The sequence below is a fragment of the Monodelphis domestica genome, chromosome 1 (assembly GCF_027887165.1).
Source record: "Monodelphis domestica isolate mMonDom1 chromosome 1, mMonDom1.pri, whole genome shotgun sequence".
NCBI classification, from domain to species: Eukaryota; Metazoa; Chordata; class Mammalia; order Didelphimorphia; family Didelphidae; genus Monodelphis; species Monodelphis domestica.
In genome coordinates, this window is record NC_077227.1 from 477265474 (window position 1) to 477286250 (window position 20777).

A 20777-nucleotide genomic window follows, 5' to 3' on the forward strand; every position below is an offset into this window, starting at 1 on the left:
CAACCTCATATTTATAGAATGGCAGTCCTTGAAAGGACTTACATATAGGGAAACTGAGGCTCATAGGGAGGCATTGTCTTGCTCAAGGTTATACAGAGAGACTGGTAGATCCAAGAAATATTCTTTAATCATCTAAATTCAGATCTAGTGTTTTTCCTCTATATCATTTTACTTACTGTCTGAACTTTTGGGGATCTCATCAGTTTCCATAGATTCAACTATCATCTCTATGCCTATAATTCACAGATCTAAACTTCCCTCTAAACTTCCAATCTGGCATCAACAATCCACCTACCAGGCATTTTGAATTGGATATTCCCCAGATATCTTACATTCACTGCCTTCCTTCAAGCCTAAACTAAAATCTCATCTTCTACAAGTAGTCCTCAGTTCTTTTAATCTTAGTATCTTTTCTCTGAGACTATCCTGTTTTTCCTAGATGTGTCTTGTTTGTGCATTGTTGTTTGCATGTTGTCTTCTCCCTTCCCTTCCCACACCCATCAGATTGTGAGTTGCTTGAGGGCAGTGTCCTTTTCTATTTTTATTTTTAATTCTCCAGCACATAGCACGGTCCTTGGCCCTACCAGATGTTTAATTAATGCTTGTTGACATGTTGCCCTGGTAGTGGACAGAACTTTGGACAAAGGATTTAGGAATCTGGTTTTCACGCCAAAGATCTTTTTTCTTTCTCTGGGCTTCAGTTATTACGTCTGTAAAATGGATGAATGAAGACAGTCTTAAGTTAGTCTAAAATCCTGTCAGCTCTAACATATTGTGACTTTTTCCTTTATTCACTGTTGCCCAAACTTGTCCACTTATGCCCAAAAGAGTGTCTTTAATCTCTGATATCTGCGGGGACTGGGGGCGGGGTTCAGCTTCAGATACTTCCGGTACCTGGCCTTCCCTCCCTTCCTAAGGCCGCTGCCATAGAGTCAGGCCTATGGGCTAGAGCCGCCACCATGGACTCACAGCGGAAGTTCTCGCATGCTCCCGGATGTGACCTCTGCCTTGTAGGTTTAGAAGCGTCAGGGTTCGGCGGCCGCGGCGGCGGCGGCACGGCGTCGCGGTGATGGCGGTTGGTGGTGGGTGTTTCGGGGGCGGGCAACTTGCCGCTACTTCTAGCCGGGATTCCTGACGTGTCTCAGCCGCTATCCCGGTCCGGTCGCTGCCATGTACACGCCGTCGTCGAAGCAGGACTTCTTCGCAGTGACTCTGAACTTAGGGGAGCGGTCTCTGGGCGGCGGTGATAGCGGCGGCGGCGGGAGCAAGTACTGGAGGCGGCGGCGCCTCTGCTGGAGGGTGAGACCCGGGGCCTGAGGGTCCCGAGGGTAGGGGCCATGGGGAGGGAAGGAAGAAGGGTCTGGGGTACCGGGAGCCAGAGGGGCTGGAGAGGATCTGGGGACCTAGAGTGAGTTCTTGAGCTTGGGTATGGGGAAGGAAGAAGGGACTAGGCACCTGGAGAACAGGTCAGCTGCTGCCTCTATAAAGTTTGGGATCGAAGGGCAACAGTGGAACTGGGGAGGGCCTGGACTGGGCAAAGGACTGGGGGCGTGCAGAAGGAAGAAAGGACCAGGGACCTGGGGGACGGGATAGCAGCTGCTTCTGTAAATAGGAGACTGGGGCAGCAGCGGGGCTAGGGAAGGCTTGGAGTGGGGGTACAGGCTTGGGGACGTAGGGAGGAAACGAGGGCCCTGCGGGAGAGGGAGACGATGACACTAGAGGGACTGAGAAGGGTAGAACCAGTTGGTGGGAAGAGAGTGGGGGTGATCTTGGTGCACCTGATGTGGTTAGGAACGGAAGACAAAGTAGGGTCCCAGGGTAGGGCAAGACTTGATGGGAGAAATGGGATTTGATGAGGAAATGTGAGTAGTACAAAAAGGACAAGTGAGTTGGGAGGAACTGGAACTTTTACAGATGTGGGGACCAGGAAGAGGAAGGGTCAGGAAAGGAAGAGGGAGAAAAGAGCTAAATACAGAAGACTTGGGGAAGAGTCAGGGTTAAGCAATATAGTGTTGAGTGAGACCCAAGGGTACTGGTACTGTAAAAGCAAGGAAAAAAGGGGCCAAAGGAGTTTTATTTGTGTATATAGGAGAGGTGGAGAAAGAGTTGTGAGGTTGGGGGGTGGGGGAGGTGGCAGTGTCAGACTGTTCCGGTTTAGGGTGGGAAGGAATGCCTGCTGCCTGGAAAGACCTGGGTGGATTTTCTTGGTGGGAATGACAGCAGGCCTTGTGAACAGGGGAGTGGGTTGAGAGAGTTTCGTCTAGGTGGTGAGGTTTTACCTAGAGAATGGGGGACCTGGGCTAGGGAGAGTGTGCTAAACAAGGAGGGTTTGCTGGCTCCTGGAAGATCTGGAGGGTACAGAATAAGCATGGTAAAATAGAGAAAGTGTCAGTTGGTGAAAGAGGCTGGGGATGAAGTTGGGGTTTGGAACTGAGCTGGGCATTTCTTACAGGTGGCAAACCTTGAGGCATAGGAGAGTGAGACCTGAGAGAAAGCTGAAGATCTGGTGAGGGAGGCCTAGAATGAGCTGACTGGGAGGGTAAAGGAAGCAGGTGGTAAGAGTGAAGAGAACAATTCCATTCCTTGTTCTGTGCACTTATTAGGTCTGTGATTCTTAATCTTTTTGAGCTTCATTTATGAAATAGAAACAATATTTGGGCCAAGAACTATGTAGATTTAAGTTTTTATTGTCATTTTTGGGGACTACTGGAATCTTGGTGGATCGGAGGGTTGGTGGGGGAACTTACTGAAATGAGCTGCTGAGGGCTGTTGGGGAAGGACAATAAATTGACTATGAAGGTGGGAAAGTTGAAAATGAAGGTCAGGGATTTCTCCAGGGGAGAGAATGAGTCAGGAAAGAACAGAAAGCTGTGTGTCTTGGCCAGAGGTTGGAGGTAGAGGTCTCTTATTCTGGTTCAAGAAGTATTAATATTTCTTCCATTCTCTTTCTTAGCACAATCAGGCTCAGCTACATTGTCAACTTACACCTCTAAGGCCTAGAGAAAGAAGGGCTTCCTTATGGGACTCATCTGAGAATTATATACCTCCTCCAAGAAAGACTCCTAGGAAACTTGGCTGTCCTACCAGGACACATAACACATAATTGGGGAAACAGGATACAGAAATTCACACACAGGAATAACTAGAATGTAAAGTTAGACAGACATGGAAAAAGCAACAAAATAAAATTTTTGCAGGAAATTACTGCATGAATACATCAAGTAACTATTCATCATAGTAGACCAGTAGTGTTTGGTTGTATCATTGAATAGTGAATAGAATGGTGGCCTTGGGAGACAATGAGACCTTAATTTGAAATTAACCTTAAATACTTACTAGTGCTGTGATCTGAACAAGGTACGTACTTTGTCTTTGAGCCTCATCGTTCTTATTTTTATTAATGGGAATAATAATACCTGCCTCAAAGGGTTGTGGTAAGGATCAAATGAGATAATGTTTATAAAGCACTGTGCAAACATTAAAGGACCATATAAATGCTAGCTGCTATTATTGTTAATATTAGTAATAGTCATAGAGGCAGTAGCACTTCTACTACCTGGTAAGGCCCAGGCCAGGGGGACTCTGAGGGTTGAGCCACAGATAGTATTCTTAATAGTATGAGCAGTAGTGAGAGTAATGATTTGAAAGATGGGAGGGGTCCCTACCTCTGTTTACTGCTATGGCCAACTGATAATATTGATTAATCTTTGGGAGGGGCTATTGGGGGAGGAAGAATAGAGATAGGGAAAGAAGTGATCTTGGAGATCTTATGAGAGATGGGAACCTGCCAGAAAAGAGGCCCCAGAGTCGTGTGAATAGAAAGAGGAAGAAGTATGAAGTATGTGTTGGAGGGTTGGACCAAGACCAGTCACACAGCAAAAATGAGGTAACATTGAGTTTGCAGGACAAAAGGGAAATTTTATATGTTTTAGGGCAGTAGGAGTCAAACTCAGTTTCCCAACCCTTCTTTTCTCAAAGAGTAGGGCTTGGTTTGAGAGGTATATTTGCTTCTTATTGGACAGGGATATTTTCTGTTCTCTTTGACATTGCTGCCCAACCTAGCAGAAGAAAGCAAAATAGCTGGTGGGGAGTCCTTGGGTATCCGGGATTCAATCCTTTTTGGAGAAAGCTGTGCTCCTTTGCCTCCTGTGATTTTACTACCTGTTTTAAATTGAATATGGACAGACAAAAACCTGTCTCTGATATCCACAATGGCAACCAGCCATGTTTCTGGGCATCCCTCTGCCAGATCTTTAGGAGACTATTGTAGTTGACATTCTCCTGGGCTACAAGTGGATTTTAGACTACACTTTTAGGGTAAAGATAGCTTGAACATCTACTTATTATGATCATTTAGCATATGATATGAGGACACTTCCAGTTTCATTTCTGTTATATAATAACCTCAATTGTACATGTAATTTGTGCCCCCTCCAACTGAAAGTGGTTGGTTTACATTTTTTTACTATGTTGTTCTTCTGCTCAAGAATCTCTAGTATCTTCCTTTTGCTTCTTTTATTAAAAAAAATTTTTTTTTCAAAGTTCTACCTCTCCATCTCCCTCCTATTCTCTGTCCTTCCCATTGAGCAAGCAAGAAAAGAAATCCTATGTTAACAAACATGTATAACCAAGGAAAAAAACTGCCAAATTGGACACACATATATGTGTTTTTTTACTATAGTTTTGTTTACAATAGTTAGATTGTAATCATTGACTTCCATTACTTCTTTTGTTTATCTCTTCCAATTTACTGTGATATTCTCCTTAAAGAATAGCATGTCTGAATAAATGTCATTTCTGGTCTGCTTTAGCGACTACTTTATCTGTAAAATATTTGAGGGCTAGTATTATTTCTCTTATTCATACCCTCTTTTCCTGACAAGTGTTTCCTTGCTTGATCAAATTAAATAACAATAAGGACCTACTATATACAATATCTTAGATTGTATACAATGCCCTAGACTCTAGGAATATAAAGCTAGAAAAAAAGGTACAGTTATGGCTCCTGCTTTCAAGACACTTACTGTCTGGGGGCTCTGAAATGCAAACAAATAACTTGTAATCGTAGTTCACATATTCCTGTCACTTTCCTAATGAAAAACATGACTAATTTAGGACTCTTGCATAAACCAAACAAAGCAAAAAAGTTTACTTCCTGAGCAGCTGAACCTGATGGTTCTTTACCCATGAGTTTGGATGGAAAGAGTTTTGGAATAATTTATTCCAAATCTGACATGTGTTAGCCCGTTCTGTTATTGTCCTTATCTGAGCAGAGTGTAACATGTTCAGAAATAATTTATTCTTGTTCAAAAGTAAACAACAGAACTTAACACTTGCATTCTTTCTCCTAACTATTTTTGAAATGTGGTAGATTTTTCAGTAGCTCTATCCAGTTACTGTATTATCTTCAGTAAAAAATGTATTTTTTCTTTCTCTCTAGAAATGGAAACAGTTGTCGCGATTACAGAGGAATATAATTCTTTTCTTCTTTGCCTTTCTCGCTGTCTGTGGACTCATTTCCTACATCAATATGGCTAACCATGGGAGAGGTATCAGAACTGTTTGCATCTAAAAGTTATGTTTGTATTGCATGTTGATTAAGCAGAGAATTAATAGGCCTGTGGATATGACTGACAGGGGACCAGATTGATGAAACATCAAGGTCAGTAGAGATGCCAAACTACTTGCCTCAGTGGCTCTGGAAAAGGTCTGGATATTGATTTGGCAGAATTTGGTTACTTTCCTAGTGTCTTCTTATGAATAATTCCATTTTAAGTTTGATTGGGTATTTTAAAAAATTTCTTCTTTTTTTTTTAATTGAAAAAATTTATATAATTTAGAATATTTTTCCATGGTTACATGATTCATGTTCTTTCCTTTCCCCCCTTTTCCCTGTAGTTGACGCACAATTCCACTGGGTTTTACTTGTTGATTGGGTATTTTAGAAGGGAAATCACTGAATAAAACCAATTTGATCTGACAAAATTATAGTTCCTTATTATTTCAAATGTATCCGTAGAAGACTGTCTTGGTAAGGTAAGGTATGAGTTTCATTTTAGATTTTCTGATGACAGTCACTTTCAGTGAGAGAGACTAAATCTATTCCAATTTCCCAGGAGGAATTGCTGATTTGCCTTTATGTTTTACTTGGTTTCGGAAAGTAATAGTTTTGTCAGACTATTATGTACTCAGATTGGTATGAAGAAGGTTTAAAACTGTCCAGTCATTTTGGAGATTAGTGATTACCATTCATCACTTCCTTGACTCTAGAGACTTTCCTGGGAGAATATATTTCTATTGCATATGAGTAATAAATGTTACATTTTTTCCTAATGACTTTTAATCAATGTTACTCTTCAAAGCGTTTTATATACTAAGATATGCTTTCATATGTAGCCTTCACCAGCAGATCATCAGAAGACCAGAAGATAGAACTTGAAATTCCTGAACTAAATCCAGCTGTTTTAGCAGCTCCTCAGAAAGCAGATGCTATTCAGGGTGACTTTCCTGAGATTTTGCCTCAGGTATTTTACAGACTTTGTTATAATGGAAGCTATGGTAACCATGTAGTCAGCTATAATAGTGTATAATAATAATAACAACACAATCATAGTATTTATAGTGCCTGATGTGTGTCAGACACTGTGATAAATAAACACTTTATAAATATTATCTAATTTGATCCTCATAGTAACATTGGGAGGTAGGTATTATTATTATCCCCATTTTACAGTTGAGGAAACTGAGGCAAATGGCTTAAGTGACTTACTCAGAGTCACATAGCTAATAAATGTCCGAGACTGCACATAAACTTAGGTGTTCTTGACAACAGACCAAGCACACTAACCACTGCCACCTTAGCCCATATTAAGCTAAAAACTTGTTCCAATGTAGTGTCACATGCTGCTTTTTTCAAAACCCTTCTTTCATAGAATTAATACTGTCTTAGCGTCAATACTAAATATTGGTTCCAAAACAGAAGAGTGATAAAAGAAAATAGACGAGGTAATTGGAGTTGTGACTTGCCCAGGGTCACACAGCTAGGAAGTATCTGAGATTATATTTGAACCTAGGACCTCCTGTCTGTAGACCTGGCTCTCAATCCAGTGAGCCACCTAGCTGCCCCACTTGCTACCTTTTCTGTACTTTTAAGTTTGTTCGAGTGTTAGGGTACTCTTCCCAGAGATTCTAAGAATGCCATTGTTTCTGATAAAGGCATGATAACCCCTTAGAATTAATTGAAGATGTCCTAGGTTTTTTTGTTTGTTTTGTTTTCAAAGCATGTATGGGAGGAATACCAGAGTAGCTTTTAGAATGTGAGAGCTAGGAGGGGCTTCTGAAATCTAATTTTAAAATTTTCATTTTACAGATAAAGGCTCTGAAACCCAAAGATGCCAAATGGCTTGTCCAAAGTATGTAAGATATCATAACTAGATTTGTAGGTAGAGACATTCTCAGGAAAAAAGACATTTCTATTTGCTTATATTTATTTCTATTAAATATCTATTTTAATCATTTAATAAAAATCTATTTAAATCAGTTTTTCCATTGATTAATTCAAAAGCATTTAAAAGATGCTATGTCTTTACATTTTATTTACCTTGTAAGACTTTAGTTTGAAATTTTTTCCCTCCTTTGCACTGAGTTTCTTAATAGGCTATAAACAAACCTTTAAACCTTTGAAATTTACAGTGTAAAGGGCATAGCTGTGATGAATCAAAAAAGAATCTTTCTGTAGTGTGAAGTGTCTCCTAATTTATAGTTTAGAGAAATACTATTTTTGAAAATATTGATCTCAGTCATATTTTTTGATCTCCAATATTAATGTCTCAAAGTCCAAGGAATATTTTCAAAATATGCCCTTTTGTGCAGCCTCTCTAAGAATGATCTCTTGAAGTTTAATGTAATTTCTAAAGTATAATTGATTTAATGGAAGAAATATTTGTAAAGTTATATAAAGAACCACTAAAATAGACTGTCATGGTACTTCACTAATGACTAAAAGAACCTTCTTTTTTGTGTGTTTGAAAGAAAAGACATATATTGTTGGTTTCTAAGGGTTCAGTATGTTTCCATGCTGATTGTCATCTTTAAAAAGAAAGCACATCATTGGTTTTATTGGGCCCATTTTGGCCCATTAATGCTCTTCAATTTTATGAAAGGAACATGTGATCCCCCTCCACCCCCCGAGAGTACATTTTTATTGCTTAAAAGCGTTATATAAGCCAGTCTCCTGGAAGTCATTTGGGGGATGAATGTGGAGGGGGCGGTATGGCTGGAAATGAGCTTTCTTTCATATGTTCTATTTGGAGGAGTTACATTTTCTCAGTGCTTTTTGCATGTTAAAAAAAAAAAGAACATAAATGGAGCATTATGTTCCATAGAGGCCCTAGGTGTTTTGTTTTGTTTTTTTCACTTATTGCAGAGTTGCACAGTCTCTGTGAATGGCTTGTGTGGATAGCAATAGTGTATCTTAGCAAAAGGATGCTTATACCACAGCTATCTAGTTGAGTTCAGAGGGTAAAGCCTTAAAGAATGGGCCCTTCTGGGGGCAGCTAGGTGGCTCAGTAGATTGAGAGCCAGGCCTAGAGATGAGAGGTTCTAGGTTCAAATCTGGCCTAAGATACTTTCTAGCTGTGTGACCCTGAGTAAGTCACTTAACTCCCATTACCTAACCCATACCACTCTTCTGCCTTGGAGCCAATACACAGGATTGATTCTAAGATGGAAGGTAAGGGTTAAAAAAAAATGGGTCCTCTCTTTTCTGTAACATAACAGCAAAATTTCATCATTTTCATTTTGGAGAGTTAATTACATGCAGCCCCAGCTGCATTAGACTTGAATCTGTGTAGGTTGAACTCCAGCAATCATCATAACTGCTAACCACTGCTGACTCTTTATTACAGTGTGTGTGAGGAAGAATAAGAGGGATCTGGTGGAAGCTTGTCAAGCTAAAAATCCAGTTCAAGCTATATGAGAGCAAGGGATAAGCAGGTCCAAATAAAGCTGAGAAAAACAATTCTCAAACTGGAATAAAATGTCTAGTAACAGGTCTGGAAGCATTCTTTTGCCACCACCTTCCCCTTGCTACATTATCTAATACTTTTTTTATCTCGGGGTACAAAGCTCCTTTGATGTACCAGGGGTCTGGGCATTCACACTTAGTATAGATTTTTTTTTTCATGAATGAAACATTCTCTTCTCCTGATTTCAGATTTGTGATACTAGCTTTCAGGGCTTTTGGACCTTGGGACTCTGTATCTGCTCTGTTACTATTTGTAGGTGTCCAGAGTGTCAGCAAAAAACTTACTACAGTGCATGGAGCAAGAAGTTATCAAGGAGAAGTCTTTAGAATTTCTGTCAAGCTGTGCTGGTTACTCTGATAGCTTCTGTTTCATTTTAGCCATGTTATAAAAACAAGGACCTGAAACTATATGGGCTTCTGAAAGAAACTCTGTATACTATTTTAATACTTATAATTTTTTTTTTTGCTATGAACCACTGTACTATGCTTGAGGGTAGGGATCTTTGAAAATCCCAGTAGAGTATAGGCAATTTATTTCATTGGTAATTCTTACATCTTTTACAGAAAAACCGGAATCCTCGTAGAGGGAGGCTTGGGAATCTACAAATCAAGCCTCCACCAGAAGAACCAAAGGAGAGACTGTATGATGATACCAAGAGGTGGGAGGACGAACATGGCCAGGCCAACAAAGGAAACAAATCTGAAAAGACTATTATTAGGTACCATAACGATATCTCAGAGTTATTTGCTGCAAGATAAAACATACATATATTTGAGTGGTTTGATCTTTGCTTTTTGGAAAGACCAAGAAAATCTGACCCCAAAAAGTCTTTTCCAGACTATATATTATCTTTTGGTTCCACTGTTATAGGTTAGTAATTATTCAGGATATGTGAAAAGTAAAAATAAGAAACAGATTTAGTCTAGAGCCCTTTCCCAGAATGTGAAATTAAGTGTTAGTGATAACTTTTTGTATTTTCCTTGTATTTTCCTTCCCCCTGTGGGATACTAATCAAGCAAAGGATGCCCCACTTACTTAAACAAACTGAATCTGAGAACAAGAGTGAAGGAAAACAGCAGTTTATTCTTTTCTTGAAAGGGAGCTTGGAATGCAAATTGGTTAAGTTCAGAAGATCAATATATAGGGCAGTGAATGCAAACCTTTTAGAGACAGTGCCATTGCCCCCCCATGCCATGCCCCTCCCCCCAACCAAGTGCTGGGCATGCCCTACCCACCCCATACCCCACAGGGGAGGGAGAAAGTGCTCCCATTGGGCTGTTGGACAGAGGGATGAGTGAAGTGAGGAATGTTCTCATTCAGTACAGATAGGGGGAAGGGAGTGACACAAACACTCTGCTCCCCTCTAGCTCTGCCACCTGTAAGCTACCTACTTTATCCTGTGTGCTCCCATTGGGCTGCTAGGTAGAGGGGCGGATGATGTGGAAAAATGTGATCAGGCATGGTGGAGAGGGGGAAGGGAGCTGCTCCACCCAAGGCCTTTTACCTTTCTAGTAATGAACCCTGTCGGTGGGGTGGGAAGGGTGGCTACGAGCCCACAGAGAACACTCTGCATGCCATCTTTGGCATCTGTGGCATAGGTTCACCATCACTGATATAGGGTCTCTAATTGCAAAACCCCCTACCCCTACCTCTTCCCTTTCTTGTCATAGCTCCAATTGGGGAAAGCTAAGTTCAAAGAACAGTGAAATACTAAAATATACAAAAGGAAGAGTTATATTTAACATCCTTTAAGAGATAAAGAAGTAACCGAACTGCTAATTGCCCTTGAATTGGGTCCCTTCGTTCCTTGTTACTAATCACTCTTTCAGGACTGCTAGATAAACAGTCACCAAAAGCAACAAAACTAGCCTCCACATCCCTTTCCTTGGATGCTTTTGCCTTGAGAAAATGGGATGCAAGTCAAATACTCATTCTGAGAATAATACACTTAATCTTATCTTTCTCACTCCCTACTAGTTTTCTCCTTTTAAAAATCCATTAGCTACTACATTTTGAAATGGAGTGAATTTTGTTGTTGTTGTTTTTGTTTTGTGGAGGGGAGGGTGGAAGTGGAGGCAATGAGTCAAAGTCAGGAGATGGAATGGGACCTCCAAACACATTGGAGAATATTTAATCTGTCTTTCTGGTGTCTTGTGGGTAGAGCTACTCTCCCAAGATTGTGCTTTGAGTAATTGGCAGCTTCCTGTCTTTAGGTTGCTATGAGAGTTCTGGAGGTGGCATTTTCTTCCCATTAGCTGAGTACATTCAGTGATCAACCAAGGGGACATGGGACGTCTAGTCAGTTGTTAGTTATTTCTAGTTCTCACAATGATGGTTTGTGGTATTTACCTGGCAGTTGTTTTAATGTATGTGGAAAACCCTTAAGTTATGTAGGTCTTATAAATATTTGGAACTTGGGTGTGAGATACATCTACTGTTCTTTAGTAATATTTGACTTAATATTTAAATATATAAAAACATTTTTATTGTTTGAAATATTTGTATGTAAAAGGGTTTTTTTTGTGAAGATACTTCCTTCTAGCATTGCATAAGAAGGTAAGTTTTGTGGGATTTTTAGCTATGTCAAATGTTCTAAAAATCTAGGAAAGGCTGTTTGCGACTTACATGTAAATAAGGATTGATAAAGAGCTGCTCAGTAAGGAGTGTTACTGTATTCTCTTGCCAAACAAAGAAATCACTCAAACAATAAAATCTTCTACTTCTGGTATAGTAAGTTCACCTCCCAGCATTGGTATAAAGAGCAGAATTCCAGGTATGTAGCTTAATGAAGTAGAGACTGACTTCTTGTTGATCAGTGGACATACTGCCTCTCTACTAGCTATACTGTGGTATTCTTGTGTTTTATGGTAGGGTTCATTGCATTTTAGTAAACACAAAATTTCATGCCTGATCAGAGTAACTTGGTATGACTATCCCTTGTTCTTGGTGAAAGTAATTGGAAACAAAAACTGACATCCTGCTGTGGGAAAGACATATGGGATCTTCATACTACCTCTTACTCTTTCAAAACCTCAAGAGTGACCAGTTCACAGAGGTTACTCATCTGAACTTTCATTGAAAGACCGTGGTTATTTTGTTATTCCCTAAAGACATCATCATCCTGAACTGATCAGGGAATCTTGCCTATCTTTTAAATACAACCCATTCCATGCTGTCTTTTTTGCTTCATATCACATAATTTAGTGGGTATTAACTGTCTTGTATTTCTTTCTTTTTTTTTTTTAACCCCTTACCTTTTGTCTTGGAATTAATACTGTTTATTGGCTCCCAGGCAGAAGAGTGGTAAGGGCTAGGCAATGGGGGTCAAATGACTTGCCCAGGGTCACACAGCTGGGAAGTGTATGAGGCCAGATTTGAACCTAGGACCTCCCATCTCTAGGGCTGACTCTCAACCCACTGAGCCACCCAGCTGCCCCCTGTCTTGTATTTCTTAACTGTGCTCTCTAATAAGACTTGAGCTTCTTTGATGTAGAGACTGTCTCAATATGTCAGTGTTTATAAAGTAGAGCTAAATCAGTAGGTGCTTAATTACTTGACAAATTTTATGTTCTCAAATCATCTTGATTGTTGTTTCCCTGTCTCTCATAGCTGGAGAGGTGCAGTGATTGAACCTGACCAGGGTACAGAAATGCCTTCCAATAAAATGCAAGAGCCAGGTCAGAAGTCTTCAGTGGAACTTAAAGGCCAGAAGAAACCAGGTAGTCTCTATCTTTTGTATGGTTTTGGTACTTCTTTTTACATTAAAGTTAGTTGTGATCTGTTTGCTAATATTTTATTTAGTATTTTAAATATTTGTTTGCCAGGGAAATTGTTCTTTTTCTTTTCTAATCTATGTTTTTTAGAAACATTTCAGTGACTGTTCTTTTTTGAGAGACCTATTATATCCTCCTTTTCTCCTTCAGAAAAATAAAAATAAAATATTTTTGACATGCTTGAACTGTCAGGCAAAACAACAGGTTTCTATATTGGCTAGATCTGAAAATGTATTATCTACAATTTTAGTCCATCTTTCTCTGAGGACGTGGGTAGCTTACTTCACCAGTCTTGGAAGTTTGATTGGTCTGAGCAGCTAGATAGCACAGTGGGTAGAGTGCAGGCCTGGGAATTGGGAAGGAATTGGGAAGACCTAAATTCAAGTCTTAGACACTTCCTAACTGTATGACCCTAAAGTCACTTAACCCTATTGCCTAATTCTTACCTTACCTCACCTCTCTTCTGTCTTAGAATTGATATTAAGACAAGGTAAGGATTTTTTTTTTTGAAACCCTTACCTTCCATCTTGGAGTCAATACTGTGTATTGGCTCCAAGGCAGAAGAATGGTAAGGGCTAGGCAAAGGGGGGGTTAAATTGCCCAGGGTCACACAGCTGGGAAGTGTCTGAGGTCAGATTTGAACTTAGGACCTCCCATCTCTAGGCCTGGCTCTCAAAACTGCCCCCAAGGTAAGGATTTTCTAAAAATTGGTTGATCATTGATGAAACTTCACAAGTCTTTCAAAGTTATTTTTCTTTATAATGTTATTGTATAACTTGTCCTATCTCTATTTCACCACATCAGTTAATCTTTCTCGGTTGCTCTGAAAATATCTCTTTTATCTCTTCTAATGGAACAATAATTTTGCTTTAGATTGATATACCATAATTTGTTCAATCATTCTCTAGTTGATGGGTACTTTCTTAGCTTCCATTTCTTTGCCATAAAAGAGAACAACTATAAATAATTTTGCACATAGGATCTTTTTCCTCTTTAGGGATATAGATGTAGTAGAAATATCACTAAGTCAAGGAGAATTCATATTATAGTGATGTTTAGTGTTATCTTGATCAGTGTCATATTTATTTGTAGAAACAATTGAATAATGTTCCATCTTTGTATATAAATAATCTGTGTAACATATATGGATTTTTCTTAGAAAGTTTAAAAGAATTTGACTGTGAATCCTTCTAGACCAGATTTTTTGGGTAATTTTTTTCGTTACTTTTAAAATCTTTTCAGTCAAGAATGGTCTTATGATTTAATTAATTTTCTGTTGTGTCAACTTGATAATTTTATTTTTTTGGTGATCACTTATTTTCTTTACATTCTGCAATTTTTTAGGTTATAAATTTGTTTTTGTGATCCTAATCTTAATTTCTTTGTATCGTAATCTCTCCTTTTTTATTTGGATTTTCACCTATTTGCATATTTCTTCTCCCCCCCCCCCCATTAAATTTATCTTTGTTCTTTCATTTTCAATTTCACACATTTTGTTTGTCAGCTATACACTTTCTAAAAAAAGTTTAATTAATTGAGAATATTTTTCTATAGTTACATGATTCATGTTCTCTCCCTCCCTTCTTTCCCCCCCCTTCCCCAGAGCCAATGAGCAATTCCACTGGGTTTTACATGTGTCTCTAATCAAGACTTATTTCCATATTATTAACATTTTGCACTAGGGTGATCTTTTAGAGTCTGTATCCCCAATCATATTCCCTTTGAACCATGTGATCAAGCAGTTGTTTTTCTTTTGTGTTCTACTCCCATAGTTCTTTCTCTGAATGTGGGTAGCATTCTTTCTCCTAAATCCCTCAGACTTGTCCTGGATCATTGCATTGCTGCTAGTAGAGAAGTCCTTTACATTCGATTGTGCCACAGTGTATCTGTCTTTGTGTACAATGTTCTCCTGGTTCTGCTCCTTTCACTCTGCATCAATTCCTGGAGGTCATTGGAATTCCTCTAGTTTATTATTCCTTTTAACACAATAGTATTCCATCACCAATGGATACCACAGTTTGTTCAGTCATTCCCCAATCGAAGGGCATCCCCTCACTTTCCATTTTTTGCCATCACAAAGAGCGTGGCTATAATATTTTTGTACAAGTCTTTTCCCCTATGATCTCTTTGGGGTATAAACTTAGCAGTGTTATGTCTGGATCAAAGGGCAGGAAGTCTTTTAAACCCTTTGGGCATAGTTCCAAATTGCCCTCCAGAATGGCTGGATCAATTCACAGCTCCACCAGCAATGCATTAGTGTCCCAATTTTGCCACATCCCCTCCAACATTTATTACTTCCTTTTGCCATCATATTAACCAATCTGCTAGGTGTAAGGCTGTACCCCAGAGTTGTTTTGATTTACATTTCTCTGATTATAAGAGATTTAGAACACTTTTTCATGAGCTTATTAATAGTTCTGATTTCTTTGACTGAAAATTGCCTATTCATGACCCTTTCCCATTTCTCAATTGGGGAATGGCTTGATTTTTTTTTTTGTATAATTGATTTAGCTCCTCATAAATTTGAGTAATTAGACCTTTGTCAGAAGTTTTTGTTATAAAGATTTTTTCCCAATTTGATGTCTCCCTTCTAGTTTTGGTTGCATTGGTTTTGTTTGTACAGAAACTTTTATTTTAATGTAATCAAAGTTATTCGTTTTACATTTTGTAATATTCTCTATTCCTTGCTTGCTCTTAAAAATCTTTCCTTTCCCATAGATCTGACAGATGTACTATTCTATGTTTACCTAATTTACTTATAGATTCTTTCTTTATATTTAAGTCATTCACCCGTTCTGAATTAATCTTGGTGTAGGGTATGAGATGCTGAGCTAAATCTAATCTCTCCCATACTGTTTTCCAATTTTCCCAGCAGTTTTTGTCAAATAGTAGGTTTTTGTCTTTGGGTTTATTATTTATCCCAGGTCTATTCCACTGATCCTCCCTTCTGGTTCTAAGCAAATACCATATTGTTTTGATGACCACTGCTTTATAGTAAAGTTTAAGATCTGGTACTGCTAAACCCCCATCCTTCACTTTTTTCATTATTTCCATTGATATTCTTGATATTTTTGTTCTTTCAAATGAACTGTTATAACTTTTTCTAATTCCATAAAAAAGTTTCTTGGTAGTTTGATGGGTATGGCACTGAATAAGTAAATTAATTTGGGTAGGATTGTCTTTTTTATTATAGCTATTCACTTTCTCTTGTTGCTCAGATGAAATCACAGAAAAATTGTTTTAAAAATCTCCAAGACTTGTCATATTTTATATATTACAAAGGCATAGACAGGTGAAGTACTACTTAGTACCTTTTATGAAGGAAATGTGTTTATTTTTAAAACCTGGCAAAAATAGAACTAAAAAAAGGAGACCTTAGGGAAAAAATAAGTTTTCTAGTAAGTATAGTTGCAAAAATACTAAATAAAATGTTAGCTAGTAGCATTGTGTTGGGATTTTTTAAAAGTTTATATATATTAACTTTAGTGGAAAGTAATAAACAAAGCAATGTACTTTAAAAAAGTTATTCATTGATGCCAAGCAAGGTTTATATCATTATTTGCAAGTGGTATTATTTATGTAGAAAATCCAATTATCTCAAAAATATATATATACAATAAATGAATTTGATGAAATTATAGGACACATAATCCAAAAAATCCTTGCATTTTTACTTATTAGTAGTTACATATGTTAAAATGAAGACAAAATGTTTGGGAATTAACCTACTTAGGAACATAACATAATCTCTATAAAGACTACTATAAAATAATAATAACTGAAATAAAGGAATATCTAAGTAAATGGTAGAATATTTACTACCCACGTTTGATATACTATATAATAATGTGTCACTACATTCAAACTGATTTGTTTCCTTTAATCGTTATTTTGTAGTCAGATTAATTTATATATTTCTGGGGACTGCCACATCCCTACTACCTTACAGAGTCACAGTTTGGGAAATGGGGGTTGTAAGGCAGCCCCTAGAAAATGAGGCCCTGCACTGATCCCCTCAGTGACTTCTCTCTCTCTTTAACTTCTCTCAATAATGGATGATTATTGTTCTCTCTCTAATACAAAATAAATTATATAAGAGCAAAGACTTATAGAATAAATATACATCCCACCCCAATCTCCCCAGATTAGTACCCCCAAAAGATTATATTCATAGAATTAAAACCTAAAGATCACTACCCATTATCCCTCCTTTCTCTCTTAAGCAGAGACACGTTCCAAGGCCCCACACCCAACACCGACCAAATGCTTAAGCTCCACAATAAATCTTTCCTCTAAAACACTCCACTGAATTCTGTTTACAGACAGAAACCAGGCAACATTGCTAGGTGCTTTAAAGTAACGCAAGAAAAATAGAACTTGTAAATTGAGGAAAACCCCAATTCTGGTCTGCTTTAAGTTATCTTTAATCCTGTACCTAACTATGAAATGTTTTGTTACCCATCTCCTAAGTAATTGTGATTGATTGTGAAAGCTGATCAAAAACAACAATGATTCTCTCAGCAGGTCAAGAGGAACTAATCTTCAGATTACCCTATCCATGTCATTTATTGATTTGTTAAAGCGTGGCACATCCAATTAAATATAGAAGATCATGTATGTAGAAAATTGATTGTATGCCAGAAAAGTATGTACTCACTGAACGTATATAATAAACGAACCTCATGCCATGGCAGAGCACTATGTGATGCCTACACACGTAGGATTGAGCATGTAGTGCCTCTCATCCATTATTCAGCTGACTGCTACACCTAGACAGAACGACCCTACCCTCTGAGAGACCGGTGGTTTGGCTCTCAGAGCTCTTCCAATCAGTAGACCAAGACTATAACGACATAAGGGAAAAACAAATGGACAGAAATATCAATGCAGGGTAAGGTGTCTTGTATTTTCATCCTTTCAAACAAAGTAGTGTCATAAAAACAACCTAGTATTGAATAAAAATGGAGAAATATATTGATGAATAGAATCTAATCAGTAGTTATTTATACAAATTGCAAAACTTTTGTGTTTGATAAATCTGTAGGAAACAAAAACTGGGGAAAGGATTCATTATTTAATTAATGTGTATGAGAACATTATAGCATTTAGGTACAAAAGACTCCTCCCTGTTACATACTTTGTTTCCTCACTAGAATTTACCCAGGCAAGACTTCAAACAAAAATGATGAGACTGGAATAATGTTTCTATCTTATTTGTGAAGGGGAGATACCTTTTTTTTTAATTCAACAAATAAAAGGAATTATTAGAGCCATGATAGAAGTGCTTTTGATGTACTTAAAAGGATTTTTTAAATGAGGGAATTATATTTTGCCAAATCAACAAAAACATCTAAAATTTATTTGAAAATTTCAAAGACCTGATCAATGACACAAGTAAAACCCAGTGGAATTGTGCGTCAACTACAGGGGTAGGGGGGGAGGGGTGGGGAGAGGAGGGAAAGAACATGAATCGTGTAACCATAGAAAAATATTCTAAATTAATTAAATAAAAAATTTCAATTAAAAATGAATGCTAAAATTTTTAATTATATAATTAGAAAATTAAAAAAATATATTTAAACTAAAAAAAAATTTTTTTAAGACCTTGTCGAAATGATCCCTACAACTCACTGTTATTTTTCTTTCCTCTGGATTTCTGTAATAACTTTGCTTGTATATTTTATATGGCACTTCTTGCCTTATTATTTTGATACCTTTTTCACCATCTAGGATAGTGCCTTGCACAGAGATGTTCATTTATTTATTTATTGATTGATTTACTTATTGATTTATTCACTCATTTATTTATTCATTTGTTTATTTATTTTTATGGGCCTTTACCTCGTCTTAGAATCAATACTGTCTATTGGTTCCAAGACAGAAGAGAAACCAGGTCTAGGTTTAAGTAACTTGCTCAGAGTGGCCCAGCTAGGAAGTGTCTGTGGCCAGATTTGAATGTAGGACCTCTTGGCTCTCCATCCACTGGGCCACCTAGCTGCTCCTGAGAGGCATATATTTATTAAATGATTAAAGACTTTCCATCAGCAGAAATGACATAAAGTAACCAAATTTTGCTCCTTAAATTATTGAGTTCTAATGTAACTCGATTAAGAAATAGTCTTAAGAATTCAGAGTCTCAAACTCTTTAATTTCTATTTTGCCATATGCTATGGGATCCTAGTCCTTAGTTGAAAAAAATTTTTGGTGAAACGTTGTTGATTGACTATAATATCAGCACAAAAAGGCTCTGTAACACTAGGGATACAGGCAAGGAATTATGTGTTTGAAGTTTTGGCAGTTAGTGGCAAGTTTAGTAGTAATTGAGGAGAGGTATTTGTTATCTCTGTTCATCTCTATAAGCAATTCTAAAATATGCATGCTTATGTTTTGAAAAATCTTTGGGACCCAGTATTTTATGGTATAATTGGTTTGGCGATAACTTCTGGAGAGGAAGAGAGCATTTAGATCTGGCAAATAAGTGTCCTAGCTACTCCAACCTCTAAAGGTTTAGGAAGGGCAGGGTAGTCTGAACTAGGAGGAAGGTTATAGTGACCAGAAGATGACTATAATAGGATCTTAGAGTTGGAAAGGAGGTTGTTTAGACTGGTGCCCTCATTTTCTATACTAGGAAATGGTCTTAATAAGGTTAACTGATAATAAATGGCACAACTGGGATTCAAACCTTAGTCTTAGGGTCCTAAATTCTGTACTCAAACCTTTTGTTCTCTGGACCCCTTTATAAATAAATTGAATTTACAAAGCAAACTATTGAAGACTTCTCCCAAAAGGAGGGAGTCCTTTTTTCCCCCTAATTAAACTATTTATTGAGTACCTGGCATGAATGAGGCACTGTACTAGGCACTTGAGAATACAAAGATGAAAAATGAACATGCTACAGAGTAATGTGGAGCAGATGAAATGTACAAACAAGTACAAAACAAGGTAGACTATATTGAAGGGTAAATAAATCTAAAACTAAAAAATGAGGGGGAGATCATTTTTATAGGAGAAATAAACTGATATTCATATAGTGCTATAGAGGTTCGCAAAGCACTTTACGTTCATTTCACATTCACAAATACCCTATGGTAGAGGGGCAAGTAGGTAGAATGGTGGATGGAGTCAGGAGAACCTAATTCAAATCTGGCCTTAGACACTGTCTAGCTCTGTAAGTAGGTTATGTCTATCAACATTTACTATATTAGAAATTTAAATTTCTTACTATTATGAAAATATTTTTGATCTTGTGAAGGCCCTGAAAGGGTCTAAGGAACTATTGTTTGACAACTGCTGCTTTATATCATATTGCTGTAGTAGTCCTATGGGTTTTGAAAGCTTTCTGTGAAGCTCTGGAGCAACTGGATTTATTGCCATATTCATGATAATCCTTTCTTCACTTCAGTTCCACTTACTTCCTCTCCATTTTCCCCCCTCAACCCTGACTTTGAAGTGAAGTCCTTTATTTCAATCTTGGTTATGACAGTGTCTCCTTCTGTTAATGCTGAATAGTAGAGGTTTCGAGAGCAGTGTCTATAGCAACTGTAACTCCACAGTAACAGATGGTTCTCCTGAGGATCTTAAGACTTGTTTATTATTAATTCAGTCAGATCTTCCAGGTTTTTCCCATTTTGAAAGATGATGTTCTCTTTAACTTTATAGTTGTCATCAATGAAAGGCAAGAGGCTGTGATAGAAGCATTTCGCCATGCATGGAAGGGATACAAAAAGTTTGCCTGGGGACATGATGAGCTAAAGCCATTGACACATTCATTCAATGAGTGGTTTGGACTTGGTCTGACACTAATTGATGCCCTGGACACCATGTTGATTTTGGGTTTAAAAGAAGGTACTTTTTATTGTTCATATCTCCAGGTTGAACTCTTGTTTGAAAGCATGCTTTGTTAGAAGTGTCCCAAAGTAGTATACCTAACACTTGTTGCCTTTTGTTTTGTTTGGTCAGCAAACATTTATATATCTAT

General features: G+C 37.8%; 1 protein-coding gene across 8 annotated transcripts in view; it reads left to right on the plus strand.

Moving 5' to 3' along the window:
• Positions 1-987: 987 nt before the first annotated feature.
• Positions 988-20777, plus strand: part of MAN1B1 (mannosidase alpha class 1B member 1) — a 40651-nt gene continuing 20861 nt past the window's right edge. Inside the window, exons 1-7 of one of the 8 annotated variants that reach the window (XM_007475414.2) lie at positions 1164-1299; positions 2453-2555; positions 5441-5549; positions 6397-6524; positions 9590-9744; positions 12636-12745; positions 20459-20644. In XM_007475414.2, coding sequence (XP_007475476.1) covers positions 5531-5549; positions 6397-6524; positions 9590-9744; positions 12636-12745; positions 20459-20644 — 598 coding nt within the window. In that variant the 5' untranslated portion in view covers positions 1164-1299; positions 2453-2555; positions 5441-5530. Of the gene's footprint in view, positions 1300-2452; positions 2556-2584; positions 2604-5440; positions 5550-6396; positions 6525-7369; positions 7413-9589; positions 9745-12635; positions 12746-20458; positions 20645-20777 lie in introns of those variants that run through there. The other 7 variants (XM_007475415.2, XM_007475412.3, XM_056812738.1 and 4 more) reach the window with 7 other exon arrangements.